Source organism: Phaethon aethereus (assembly GCF_964289735.1).
Source record: "Phaethon aethereus genome assembly, chromosome: 3".
NCBI lineage: Eukaryota > Metazoa > Chordata > Aves > Phaethontiformes > Phaethontidae > Phaethon > Phaethon aethereus.
The window spans coordinates 110,538,880-110,553,739 of record NC_138576.1 but is presented as its reverse complement, the minus strand read 5'-3'; the positions used below and the strand labels follow the sequence as shown (position 1 = coordinate 110,553,739).

The 14,860-nt window shown below is 41.4% G+C and overlaps 1 protein-coding gene across 1 annotated transcript in view; it reads right to left on the bottom strand.

The window, feature by feature from the left end:
- XDH (xanthine dehydrogenase) overlaps positions 1-14,860 on the bottom strand; it is a gene marked incomplete at both ends in the record, with an annotated part of 50,950 nt that overhangs the window by 23,497 nt on the left and 12,593 nt on the right. The window contains 11 exons of the mRNA XM_081997670.1: positions 333-422; positions 884-1,058; positions 1,937-2,121; positions 5,901-6,010; positions 6,844-6,937; positions 7,770-7,921; positions 8,696-8,788; positions 9,584-9,725; positions 10,796-10,882; positions 11,303-11,371; positions 14,533-14,594. Of these exons, the coding sequence (XP_081853796.1) occupies positions 333-422; positions 884-1,058; positions 1,937-2,121; positions 5,901-6,010; positions 6,844-6,937; positions 7,770-7,921; positions 8,696-8,788; positions 9,584-9,725; positions 10,796-10,882; positions 11,303-11,371; positions 14,533-14,594 (1,259 nt within the window). The remainder of the gene's footprint in view (positions 1-332; positions 423-883; positions 1,059-1,936; positions 2,122-5,900; positions 6,011-6,843; positions 6,938-7,769; positions 7,922-8,695; positions 8,789-9,583; positions 9,726-10,795; positions 10,883-11,302; positions 11,372-14,532; positions 14,595-14,860) is intronic.

Sequence of the window (14,860 nt, the reverse complement as noted above, 5' to 3'; positions counted from 1 at the left end):
TCTGACGCCTGGGAGATGCAAAGGCAGGCAGGCTGTAACTGAGGAAAGCAAAAGGGCAATTTCAGCTTGGATATGGAGCTGGCTGCAGGAGGAAAGTGCTACCCACAGTGATTTTTACACAGCTGTACACGTCAGCAATGTACAGTCTTGGGCAATAACAGGAAAGAACATTGTACCCTAAGCAAGGAAGGGACTGAGACCCAAATACAAGCCTCAGGAACGGCATTATATAAGTTCATGTATTGCCCATACTCAGAGAGACAACAAGATAAGAAGCACAGTTTGAGCTACAGGAAAGCCCAGGTCTATGTCATGCAGGTACTGCTACTTACTTGGAAAAGCTGGGCATTTGCAATGGGATCTTTGTGAAACAGCTCTGTAGCACTGATGTAGTTCGAGGGGATGGGCTCACACAGATTGTTCTGCCAGAGACATATTAAAGAACAATCATCTTCCCTGCCAGTCCCTTTCTCACATTCCCCAGCCGTCCACAATATTCTCCATTCTCCATCCTCCAGTGAAGATAATTCATCTTTTACTGGGTGAAAGGCAAACAGGGCTCAGGCTCTGTGCAAAGAATAGCCACAGACCCACAACAGCAAGTTGTAATGCAACAAAGAGAAATAGTCCAGGAATCCTCCTGTGAACCCACAGATGAACATCCTTCCACAGCAAGGTGGGGATGCCACAAGGAAGTAAGTGGGAAGATACACTAGTCACTCTCATGCAGGTAAGGAGTACAGTAGCTATGGCAGCTATTGCGACATGGAGTTTGTTATGAGGTATCACACTGCTTGAATCTGAACCCTCCCCATGCCTTCCCCACCAAGATGGCATGTACAGGTCCCCCTTCCCCAAATCTGCCTTCCCTAGCAGCACTCACAGTGCCATTGTGGCTCTTGCTCAATTTCTGAAGGACTGTCAGGTAGAACTTGAAGAAGAAGCTGAGAGTGAGCGTGCGTCGGAAATCCACCATTCCACCAGGTGCAGAAGGAGACAGATCCATCTCACCTGCCAGTAAGTGGCAGGCATCCTGCAGCAGCTTCTCATTCCAGTCTCTGCAAGGGAACAGAAGTGACACCGAGCCCTTGCTCAGCCCTAAATATCAGACTAACTCTTCTGACACGGCAGACCCACAAGCTCTCAAGCAACAGCCACCTGTTCTATCTCTGTTTATAGTACATGTGTCAGCTTTGCTCTCATCTTGGGCTCATGTGGCTAAAGATGTGGCAAAGCTATTAAATGATAAGAGTGCAGATTTCTCAGTCTAGTTTGAAAGAAAATCAGTTTTGTAGGTCGTGCCCACATCTAGCTTCTGCCCACTTCAACAGATCACAGAATCACACAATCATTAAGGTTGGAAAAGACCTTCAAGATCAAGTCCAACCATCAACCCAACACCACCATGCCCTCTAAATCATGTCCCAAAGTGCCACATCCACATGTTTTTTGAACACTTCCAGTGATGGTGACTCCACCACCTCCCTGGGCAGCCTGTTCCAATGCTTGACCACTCCGTCCGTAAAGAAATTTTTCCTAATAGCTAGTCTAAACCTCCCCTGGTGCAACTTGAGGCCATTTCCTCTCGTCCTATCGCTAGTTACTTGGGAGAAGAGACCAACACCCACCTCACCACAAACCCCTGTCAGGTAGTTGTAGAGAGCGATAAGGTCTCCCCTCAGCCTCCTCCAGGCTGATGAGTGAATTTAGCAAAGAAATGGCTCTCAGTCAGAGACTGACATGGATCTTTGAGGGTAAGGAGTACTGGAGGAAGCAAGGCATCACACAAAACATAGACTGCTGCAGAAGTTTATCTACAACTCGTACCCTGTCTCCTTCTGTGTACTATCAGAGAAGATCTGGGGTATTTGAACTGTTCCTGTAAAAATCAGTGCCCTTCCATTAGACAGCCTTTTTATTACAGAAAAATTCCTACCTGCCAGTGAGCTCCTGGCATGTTTTTAGTGCCAGGACTGTTGTAGGAGCCATTCCCCCATAGCTTAGTTTTATCTCCTCCACTCGGCTACTGCCATCTTGGAACAGGACTCTCATCCCACAGGTCACAATAGCAATGTCATCCTCCCGACGGGAAGCCTGCTTGAAAGCCGAGAAGTATTCACCCTAGAAGACAGGAAAATATTTCTTTATTCTCTACCTTGGCATGCTTTGGAGTATAAATGTGGACAAGCTGTTAACCTATTTCTACATGGATGAGCTATTCCAGGGAACTGTATCTGGTTGATTCATCTTGCAGGGGCAAGCAGGACATGTTTGTTCAGGCAGCTCTGTATATTTACACATGATTCAACAATTAATTCTAATGTATTAGATCAGTGGTTATTAGCCAACCTAAGCCTGTGTGGGAAGTAAGCTTTGACAGAAATTTGATTGTACCTGTCACATTTTTTCCGTATCTCGAAAGGAAGAAACAGGACAAATTTTTTGTACATAAACAAGTTTACAGTTCCTTAGCGACTTTTTTTTTTCTCCAAGGCTGCTAAGCTGGAAGCCTAATCAGTAAAATTCATATCCTAAACCCCTTCCCTTCAGAAGTCTTTGAACTCTGCAAGAACTGAAATCACAAATGTCTCACAGTTCTAGCATAGATCAGACTAATTAATATAAGACAATTTCAATCTGTTCCTGCAAATACAATTCTCAGTAACTATCCTGAATCCTCTGCTGGTCTCCACAGAGTGAGGAAATTCTTTTAACTGCAACAGCAACTACAACTCACAAAATTCAGCAGCTCTTCTACAAAGAGTGGCAGTAAATATGAGATTAACACTCTACCAGTATACACCGAGTGATGGTGTCACCCTGGAGTCACAGTACAGTCATTTTTTGCCCCTACTTGTCCTGCAGATTATGACAAATTGCTGTTCTGGCATCCTGCAGACTAAGAGAGGAATCAGATCCAATGTCTTTGCACAGTCCTTCTTGAGAGTTTTCTGCCAAGTTTCTTCTCTAATAGCTTAGCCAAGTGACTCTGCACAGCACAGCAGTCTGTTCCATTAATTATTTCTAATTAGAAGTGCACAGCAACTCTTTCATTATTGTAAAGAACAATTCCTCTATTGTTGTCAATGAGAACAGTTTCACAAGAGGCCCCTTTAGCGCATCGAGAACTTGTTACTGGAGATATAACTGAAGGGTGTGTTTCATTTCCTGAATTCAAGTAATTAGTGCACAGCCAGCAGATAATAGCAGAGGAGCATCAATAGCATCCTCCCAATGAGGACATTCTTTCACTCTGCTTGTTAAACCAATCAGCTTTCAAAAAGGAGAAGCAGCAGCCTCTTCTCTTACTGCACACTTCAGAGAAGATTTCCAATAACATGATTGCAACAAGAGGGCAACACTTGCCTTCAGTCCTCACAAGACACCTTAATTTTCTGGGTACAGAGTCTTGTGGGCGAAAAGGCACTCACCATTTTTCCTCACTAGAAGTATAGGTAAGGTAATCATCACATCAGCCGCCCATGTCTGTCCTACCTCTTGGTATAACAGAGCATGTCCCCTCTAAACTATCACAGTGAAAGTTTCTAGGTGTTAGTTATTCTCACCTGAAAAGCAAGCAACTCTTACTCTTAAGGGCTGCATATTAGGGACAGATTAGTCTCCCCTCTCCCCTTCTGGACAAGATGCAATACCAGGTAGGAGCACATTAAGAAACCCACTCTAAAAGAGTGATGGGCAATATTCACAATTGCAAAAATGTTGTTTCCATGTCAATTTTTTCAGTCCACCACCACGGAATAGATATCAGTAACGGATGAAGGTTGGAGGATACTAATTTAAAGGATGAAGTGGATGAAGTAAGACTTCATGACCACTTTCTGTCTCTTCAGCAAGGCAAAAATTGTGATACTATGAGCCTACGATGGCAATACTGAGCAAACAGGAGGTTAAGATTGTTTCCCAAAGATAGAAACATATAGGCATTGTGTTGTCAGGCTTTTTCTATTTGAAAACCAGTAAATGTCTATGTGATACAGAACACTATTATCACAAAAATTAAGTAACAGTGACAAATGTGATAAAGATGTATGCAAGAGAAAGGACATGAAAAACTGATGGTCACTAATAATGCAAGTGGTGCATACCATTTGTGAACATTATCTGGAACACAAGGAATGTTTTTGTAGTCCAGAAGAGAAAGAGGGTTTTTAAATAAAGGGTATGTCCTGTCCTAGGAATGCCTTGTTATATACAAAAAGTTAAGCAGTTTTCTTGTCTGGAATCTGTTTGTATTTTATCTTTAATCCAGTGAGCTGTTCCCTTTTCTAAATACTGTCTTTGCTCAGCTGCAATCCCCTTAGAAGTAGAGGCTCAAAAATCTTTATTCCCTGAATATCTTAAGTATCTGACACACAAACTAGCAGAAGAAAAACGTGTTACCTCCTCTCCCTTAGCAGCCACTCTGTGATAAAGCCTACTCTGAGCTCAATGTCCCCTATAATAACACTGAATCATGTAAACTGCTAAACCTCTTTAGACTAACTCTTTCTCTTGTTTGGCCAGTCTTACCCTTGGTGTGACAAGTCACATCAATGCAAAAGGTAACATCAGTTTTAAGCAAACGTAAACCAAAAAAATGCAATCTAGCTGTGTGCTGACACAGCCCTGATTCCAGTTCCAGAAGACTTTGCCTGCCACATGCCAACACCTTCAGACATCCCCTGAGAACTTTAGTCTGCCTGACTTCATGTTTGTGAGCAAAGATCAGCCAAAGAAACCATCAAGTTGAGAGTTCAAAAGTTGTTTTAGTTTTTCAGATCACTGAGCTGCATATAACCTAAGGATGAAGCCATTGCTCTGCTGATAAACATTTGTTTGTTTTGTGAAATTGCCATCATATGACTGTCATATGATGGAGGAATATGGTGGTTTACGTTGACTACCTCAAGCGTGTTTCTCATTTTGTCAAAAAGTGATGCTTCCTGCAATTATCACAAGATCAAATAAGAATCACTCAGAAATAGATGGGAAAACACCATTAAAAAAGAGCTCTATTCCCTTAACAGTTAGATACAAAAATTACAGAGAATAGACAAAGGATTTATTGGTTCTATCCCATAACATTTCAAGTAAATCAGTGTTTTCCATATATAAAGAAAATGTGTCACTACACTGTGAATCCTTGCATCTTATAATTTGTAGCCTCAAGCCCTAAAAAGGTAAGCACCTTCACAGTCATAAAATTAGTCTGATGTTCTTAGCCCTAAAGGGAAAAATGAGAGTTTTACCTCTTAGACACTCTGAATCAGTTATGGTTCATGCTGCTACAGAAGAGAAGTGTTCATTGTTCTATTTGAAGGAAGTTTTGCAGGCTCATTTGAAGTTGCAAGTCCACATTGCCAAAATGCTCTAATAATCAGTCCTTGTGGTTTCAGTCTTACAAGGCAAGGATGCAGAAACTGAACTTCCTTCTTATCTGTACACACTTTTCCCCACTTCTTTTCCCATTTCAGTTCACAGAAATGAAGCAGAAGCCTTAAGAACCTTAACTTCACTTTACTTCAGGAACTGCTAGCATCTTTGCTGTATTGTTTTGCAAACAGAACTTAGACCTCTGGGAATGTCACTTTGTGACCTTTCATCATTACCAAATGCACTCAAAATGCACCAAAGTGAAATTTATATTTCTTGCACTAGAAAACTTCTTGGGCTTACCACACTTTATCATAGAGCACAGCTTCCCTTGCTTGTCAAAAAGTGTATGTTGCTAGATTTTCACCAAATAATTTACTTGTTTTCTGATCCATTTGGGACTACATAAGCATTTGACTACCTAAGATGTCAAGTCTCCAAGGAAAAAATTGCCTAACGTCAAAAACAACACTCAAACAACAGCATTTTAGCTCCATGGACACTGAAGTCTTTTCCTACAAGCTTACCTTCCTGCTGTAGGGTATTTCAACAGCGAGAAGTATTTCTTCAGGTTTAACTATTGTCTTTCTGTATCCGGTGAAGAACTTCTCATCCATCGTGATAGTCCTTTTGCCCTCTGTAGAGCAAGGAGAGATCAATGGCAGATGAACAAATAACTCAGATGAAGAATAGCAATAGTATGTGTGAAAGAGCCTTCAACCTACACAAATCACTCATGATATCAGTTTTCATTTTTCCACCCTCTTTCACCAAATCAGGAAGGATTTTCTCAGATTTACTTTGGTCCTTACGAACTCTATGACAGCTTCTGCCTATATACAAAGTTTTATTTGCACAGGAACCAGAGACCTCCCTCCTCCTTTATCTAATTCAAGCTGAGCCTCGAGGCGAACCAGTTTCCAACATCCTAATGTAATTCCCTTTTTCCCCTTTCCTTAGTCTGCACAGAAACCAGTACAAGAGAAAGTCATTGATCAGACAGTCCACTTGCTTCAAGGATCCTATTTCAAAAAAATTCTTCCTAAGAGCAAATACAAATTGAGACACTTGGCTTTCTTCATGGAAAAAAAAAACAAAACAAGTTTCAATCTTTATCTGAAAAAATCCCCAAGAATCAAAATATGACAGTGACAGAAACAATTTCATGCCTATTGTTTTTCATGAATAGACATCTTCAACCAGCCCTTCACAAGGCCATGTCTGTAAGTACATACACAGTACCAGAGATCCATTCTGGCACAGAAGTTCAAAATTCTTTAGGAAGCCAACCTTAGGCCTAGCCTTAGGACTTCAGCCTCAAAAAGGGCAAAACCCCTGAAGACTCAGACTAAGCCTATTTTACATAATGTTAACTTCCACTTTCAAGTTCTGACCTGACCTAACCAGCCATGGCAGGGGACTGTTGACTATCCCATTCCCCTCAGTGCCACGAGGAAATGTGTAACTTACCATTTGATACCAGAGTCAGTTTGCTTCCACTTGCCATTAACACAGGATTTAAGTCAGAAATTGGACTTGCTGTCATTATGTTCCCACCAAGAGCCTAGAGTGAGAATATACACATCAGATAAATAGTTAAAAACTTGAAGATACAGCCATAGCATCTTGTTATCCTGCATTACTCCACACACAGTGCACTAGAAGTTAGCTCTGCTTGAGTTTGCTTTCATAAATTCATTTTGCTCACTCAGCAATTTGAGGCCTTTATTGAAATGGGAAAATGTAGAACCCATGAAATCAGTTGCTGCCCCAGTCAATACTAACATTTGGCTGAAACAAGTTTTAGGAACAGTCTTCGGGTAATGCATCAAAACTACCTTATGCTCAAACCACATATGCCCAACAATGCCAAAATTCAATCATTGTAGCTGCAGTTAAGGGAAGATCCATGAAAGTATAGAGCATCTTTTCAGTAACATTCTGGCACCCAAGTTTTTTGGCTGCAATACAAATGTATGGCATGGAAAATAAAATTTGTGTTTGGTAGGTTAGTTCATCTGCTTGCTTGATATTTTTTAGTTTTAGTATACAGAGTTTGAACACACTAAACCCATCTCTTTCTCTTTAAAACTAGAGGAAAATCTGCCAGATCTGATGCGTTAACACTATGACTACCATAGTTGTGCTGGCAAAAATCTACCAACCTGCTTATGTGAAGTTTGTCCAGCACTCTAAAGGCATTTTTGTTAAATTAGTCAAATCTCAATACAGTTTCCCCCACTTATCCTGATAACAGCAATGGAAGACCTGGGCAACTGCCATTGCTCGCTTGGCATCTATGATATCAGCACAAGGCACACCAGCATTGGATGAGGCAGGCCAGCTCCTCAGACTGAGCTTTCAATTCCAGTCCCTGATGCTCCTGAATCACTTACGGCAACATTCCTGATCTGTGGCCCTGCAAACCACCTCAGCTGTTCAAGGACAGCCTGGAAGACCTCTGTTTTGTAAGGAGGAAGCTCTGCCACAACTTTTCTCAGCACCTCCTCTACTGAGCTCAGGGTACAGGCAGCACCGAAGGTGACCCCTGTAAACAAATGAAAAGAATTGTTGTTCTCCCAAACCTCAAGGTACAGGATGATGGTTATAACTGTGCCTACAAACCTTAAATGCCACTGAGTTTAAACAGACAGCAGGGTTTAGAGAAGACATTCAGTCACACTAGACTATTTTGTATGCACTGCATGTAAACATCACATCCTCAGAACAAAATTCACCTTTAAATCACAGTTCATGGTGGTACTGCCTCTCACATGACAGTAACCCACTGCCTTTTTGCCTCAGTATATTATGAACAATATTGCCCTCCTATAGGTATTAGTCTGTCCTTTGAGAAGTGAACGCCAACTCCTCTCCAGGTTCCACACTTTAAACCAGGCATTGGGCCACATGCACTACATCATCCTAATTACTTCTATTTGTAAGGTTGACCTGTTTCCACCATGAAGATATATGCAATACTTCACTTCGTCACTTAGACTGTCAAATCTAGCATCTTTCCCCCAGTTAATTTTTAAAATCTTTCTAAATAAAAAGATCGCCCATTGAAACCTATTATTAACCCAGTTAATATACGTAAAACACTGTGCATCAAACAGATAAAATGTCTAATATACCTTCTAATGAAAGCCCTCTGATTCTCGAATTATTTTTACATATCACTCGCTTGATTCTTTGCATGGGAGAGGCATTAATGCATACAGAAAACAGTTTTTAATCTGGGTATTTTCCTTCATATCCTCTTTATTATTCCACAGAGTCCCCACTCGCTTCACAGGCATTCTGCCTCTTTTTTGCTCACCTGTTTCAGTGTGCTGAACAGCGTTCATTTCAGAGATCCACGCTGGTGCTATTATCACTGGATACAACATGTTCTTTAATCTCATCTCAATACCTTAAGGAAAAGTAAGATTCTTTCAGTTACACAGAGGTGACAGAGAGCCTAAGTTAACTGTTTGCCAAAAAAATGGCAGCAGGCCTATTAGAGAGTCAGTTCATTGACAGATTATATAAGGTCACAGATACACCAAACTAAAAGCTGTTTTCTACTAATACCAGAATTCTCACAGGGAAGTTTTAGAGACTCTTTTCTAGGCTTACAATAACCTTAAATACATTGTTTAGTACTTGTGTGACCTGGCTATTGTTGTACGTAATCCTTCAAGAAAGAACAATGAATACGATGAACCATACAAAATGTGGGGATTGTCTCCTGAACCAATTGCTCAGGATAACAGAATTACTGTATGTCTGAACTCTCCTCCTCAGCACTTATGTTTGCAGAAGTGTATATTTAGGGGGAAAAAATAGTAAGATTTCAAGTCTTGACAGTTTACTCACTGAAAAAATCTTTCAAAATGCATGTTTCACAACTAAATTAATTTGATTATGAGGACATTTTACACTGTGCCACTCCCCTCTTCTCAAAATTCCACAAAACTAGCAGAAACGCTCAGATGTCTAGGTAAGCTTTTTTTTTTCTTCACCCAACACAGCAAAGAACAGGGAAAAAACATTCACTATGAGATTAATCTGCCCAAGAGAAAAATTTGTTCCTACATACAACCTGAAGATTAAACAGCTATTTAACAGCAATGGCATGAAGGAGGTTTACATTTGCACTGTTCTCACAAAATACTCCATGGAAAGTTTTCCAACTGCTCATAATGAGCATCAGCTTTCCTCTTACCCACTTCTGTGTTCCCCACAACAAGCTTGGCGTTGGGGTACTGGGATTTGAGAGCCACCAGTTCCTTGAGAGTTGTAGGCTGGATCCACATCACACGCTCGCCTTTGAAACATAGCTGTTTCTGCTGTTTGTTACTCTGAGTCTGCAAAAGTGAAATGAGAGAGAGCTCAGACCCTATATCAAGCCAAGAATCCCTGCTCACATGCTGCCTATGCCAGGCCAGGCCCCATCTCAGTCAAGTTACTGGCAGGCGGCTGTGATATCCACACTGTTGTTGGCAGTTAGCCGTTCCCCATCCTTCTGCTAGCAGTGACAAGAGTCTTTTTCATGCTGACAAAAGTTTTCCTTTCCTGATATTGCCAGGTGCATCCTGCTGCCTCATCTCCTTAGCAAGACCTCTGCCAGAAAGCTCCATCTGACATAAGTTCTGGCAGATGCCTCTGGCTATGATGCTATGGTCTATGAGAACCTACGCATGCTGTAGCTCATGACACATTTAGGCTGGGTGAAGCAGCAGAACTAACGACTGAATTCCAGTTGTTTGTTAAATGTGAAGGAAGCTGCAAACATGCCACGTGCTGGACTAGACTCCTGTCTGGGACACATTGCTTAGGAGGAAACTACCCCAAAAAAGACAGGAATGAAAGATGGGGAGAAACTAATTTCACCTAAATTTTGATGTCAGTGTGAGCCAGCCAACTTCTGCTCTTGCTACACTGAGTGGAGAGAAGTTGGTGCCTTTGGGAAGTCATCTAGCTGAAACATGTATTCAGCTACATCCCATAACTCCTACTTCTCTTCCTACACTATAAAGGGAGCACAGGGCAATTAGCTGAGATACGGGTGTATTTAATGTAAAGGTTCACATCTGACCTAGTAAACTGAAATCTTGATGTCACCAACTGTTCCACCCCTGGACAGTCAGTGTCCAGAAAGGAAGGCAACACAAGAGCAGGCATGTATGGTGAGAAACAGAGAGGAAAGCCAGTCATCTGGGGCAGGCGCTTGGCCTGCACATCTTTTAAGCCACCCTGCCTTAACAGCCTTCCCTTTTATAAAACATGGAAGCGTTAATGCCCCTGCATATTCTCCTATCAGCAGCCATCTTTTACACTGTCATTTCCTCAGGGCAGAGACATTGCGGACACGCAAATCCTGTGCAGAACAACGAAACCAACAAACTACATACTATTTCTTTTTGAATGAACTTACCATTAACTCTGGTGGGAAGATTGGCTCCTGTGTAGGGTCCAACGGCTGGAACTCAGAAGAATTGAACAGGCTGGAGGACACCATTGTCTATGACAGAGAAAATGGAAACAGCTGGGCGGCAGAAGAGAAAGCTATCCACATACAACCACTCAAATCCCTATTACTATTTCATGGAGCAAAGAATGGTAAACACAGCAAAAAGATGCCACCTGATCCAGTGTTTCAGGTTCTTTAGTCACATTTTTCTGATCACAATGCATGTCTGGTCAGAAACCTGAACACAGTATCAGGTTTTTGCCAAGTGACATCACTTTCACATTGGCATGTTAAATTACATTAAAGGTAACTTTTCTGAGGTCAGACCAGCATAAAATATAAATTAGTCTAAGCTGCTTTGCATAAATACAGCTAAATTAAAAGTATGGGACTCTGGTATAGAACAAGACGGAGCTAAGACTTCAAAACATCAGAAATAGAGAAAAAACTAGTAGTTGAGAAGCACCTTACCACATTGTCTTCTTTTCCATTCATGCAGCAGCCTGGGCCATTGGCTTTTCCCCCACAGCAGCCTCCATTCTGAAGAAGAAACAAGCACACTTCAGCTATTCTACACCAAGTCAGAACATTCCAGCTTTTACAGGATATGTTCCTCCCCTTTTATCAATCCCTGGATTGCAGAAATTTGCAGTAACGTTTTTCATTCATAAACTACTTTGACAAAACAACTCCAAGCAGTCTTAATTGCTGGGGTATTCTACACAACACTGGATGTTTCCTAACAAAGAATCCACAGGAATTCACTGTAATTTCCTGGCAAAGAATTTAATTATATTCTCGCTTTCCTAAATTCATTTCATACTCACACTACCCTATGCCCCAAGTCCTTGTTTTCACCCCTCCATGACAAACAATGGAGGGATGTAACTCAACTGGTACATAAAATGTGATCAGCTTTTTTCTCCAGATATTCCAAAAGGTTCCAATTGTACAATTCATTGGAATGGTGATTAAATTACTTCATTCATCACTGGACTGCAAACTTTGGGAAAGATCATACGGGGAATTCACCGGTTTTCTAGATCTGTTTTCACAGAAAGATGGATTGTTTCACTATACCAGATGCTGGTAACACATTGCTTACAATCGTCACCACACTATTTCATAGAAGTGTTGCATCTCATAGATTCTGAAGGAACATATCTAGCTCACTATTGTAAAACCTGTGTCATGATGGCTAGTCATGCTAACCAGAACATACACAGCCACACTGTCTTCCAAGAGACAGACATTCAAACCAGCTCAGAGAGCTCTGAATATCTGCATCACAGTAGAGCTGGAGAGGTGACCAATACATAAAAAATCTAATACTATATTGCAAATTGAGGTTATTGGTTTTTAAAATTCAGCTTACCATGCTATTTTCCCTCTCAGTACGACAGCATCCAGTGCCATTGGCTACTCTGCCACAGCAATTCATGTCCTGGGGGGACAAAAACTGTTCTGAGAAAAATGTGCAGACTCCAAGGAAATGAAGTAGACTTGATTCCCTTTTGAGAAAAACTGATCCCACTTTTATTATATCCAAAGCAGAAATGGGAGATGGAAAGTGCCAAGCAAGTAGGTGTTTCCCTTGCCAACGGAAGGCAGTAACCTGCAGTGTGATGGCCAGGTCATGTCCAGTCTACTAATAGACCTCTTGTTCTTGTTTAGAACTACTCTGACCATTCAGCCAGTATCTCTGGTCCAGATAGAGCTGTGAGGAGATACCCGGAGAAGAGTAAAAGGGACAAAAACATGCAGTACAACACCTAGTACTCTACCAGAATCCAGTTGCATTCAGCTCAGGGGACTACCTTAGCCCAGTGTTGTTTCTGTCTCTTTAGTAACCATCAGTAGCTGTTTGTCCAAGTACCTGCTCAGTCTCACCCAGAGCCTGTCTAAGTTTTTGGTGCCCACAACACGCTTCAGTGGGTTCTGCAGGTCAGATACCCAGTACGCAGCAGACCATCTGCCTTTGTTTTCAACCTGACTCCTACTAGTTTCATTTCTTGACACCTTGCTCTTGTATTGGAAGAGGTAGCAAACAGCAGATGCCTGTCTACATTCCACCTGCCAGTCACATTTTGTAGATCTCTATTAGAGGTCAACACAAACCACTATATGGGCTACGTAGAGCTCTTTCCCCTCCCTGACATATTTTTTCAAGGATGCAGCAGCCCAGCCTACTCAGTGCTTCCTTGCATGGAAGCCAGATTACTACAGATGTGATCCTTATTGCAGTTCTCTGAATCTTTTCCTATTCTGCTATACCCTGCTAGAGATGAGAGGACCAGAACTGCACAGACTACTCAAGTGTAGGAAGAGTCATGATGCAGACAGCGGCATGGCAGTGTTTTCTGGTTTGTTCTCTACCCTTTGAAGTGTCATTTTGACTGCCAGTGAGCATTGAGCTGATGCTTCCGTGGAACTGTCTACCACGCCTCCAAGGTCATCTTCCTGCATGGTAACAGGAAGATGATCTTGTGTCTGCTCACAGTCTATCATTTCATATGTGAAATGAGGACTGTCTTTCACTCAGTAAATTGCATTGTATTTATTTGCCATTAATTTTGCAACCCATTCTATTCTCCAGTTTCTCAAGTTCATAAAGTCCTTCTGAAATTCCTCAAAGTCTGTTCCTGTCTTCACTACCCAGACTAACTTGACATCAATTAACTTTTTTTCTCACATCACTGCTCACTTTTTCCCACCTCATTTAGCGATATTTTGAACAGCCCTGCTTGCACCACAGGTCCCAGCCCAACTCCACAGTGACCTCCCTCCGTTGCAAAAACATACCATTTTCTCCTACCTGCCATTTCCTGCCTTTTAACCAATCTCTCATCCATACAGAGATCTTCCCTCTTACCCCATGGCTGCCTATTGTTTTTAAAAGCCTTTGGTAAGACACTGTTGAAAGCCTGTTGGAAATCCAAGCACACTGTATCAACTGGGTTTATCAACTATTTGTAATGCATCTCACTCCTGCAAAATTCTCTTTTGTTGATCGTAATTCTGGATAATAAAATGAAATTAATGGACAGCATTCTAAATTCTTTACTTTTGATATTTAATACCAGTGTAGCCTCATAAGTGTCTAGTAATCACTGAAGTACCTAACAATCTACTTTACTTCACAGCCTCCAGCAGTCTTTCAGGAACAAGGGGACTACAGAAAACTTAAGGCAAAGCTTTGTACCTCACCCAAACCAGCAGATGAGTTCTGGGCAAGAGCTATATAGCAGTGACTTCAACTTCATTAGAGCTATTTCAGCTCTGCAGCTGGTCTTTCAAGAAAGCAACTTTCTCATCAGATTCCCCCACAGCATATCCCTATTTCTGCACCATACCTTTACACTTTTTCTACATCAGGGATCATCTGCAAGCTGTACTATGCAGAGATACTGAGGTTTTCAGAGACGTACGGAAAAGAATTAGAGAGTCTGATTACCTGTGATCCAAAAAGGGACCATCAGGTGGATCATAAAGTGCTTCATTGCCAGCAACTGCAGTGAGTAAAGGAGTTGGTCTTTCTGCATTATTAATGCATGAAGCACATACAAAAGGGTCAAGAGTTGGAGCTGGGTTATTGTAGCATGCATATTTCCTTCCTCCCCATATCAGCTCATGGTGTATTTTAGTAACAGAAAGACATCCAGCCTTGCACATTTTTTTAAACATTATCTGAAGCCACTTACTTTAGCAAATGTCCTGTATCCTTCCAGAATGGGTCTGTACCCTGTACACCGACACAAGTTCCCTGCATTGCCAGAGCAAAAGGATAGAGGTTTAGTGTCATTTGGCTGAGAACTTCTCTTCTTTTAGAAGATTTTATTGTTTCTCACAAAAGCTTGTCAAAACTAGATAAAGCTAATGAAAAAACTGGGAGGAGGAAACTTTCATTACTAATCTTGCAACAATTCTACAATCCCTTTTTGTTGAAATTTTAAATTGAAATTAGTTTAGAAAAAATGCAATCTGCCTTATTCAGTATTCATTTACCTCAACTGTGTGAGTCTAATCAGT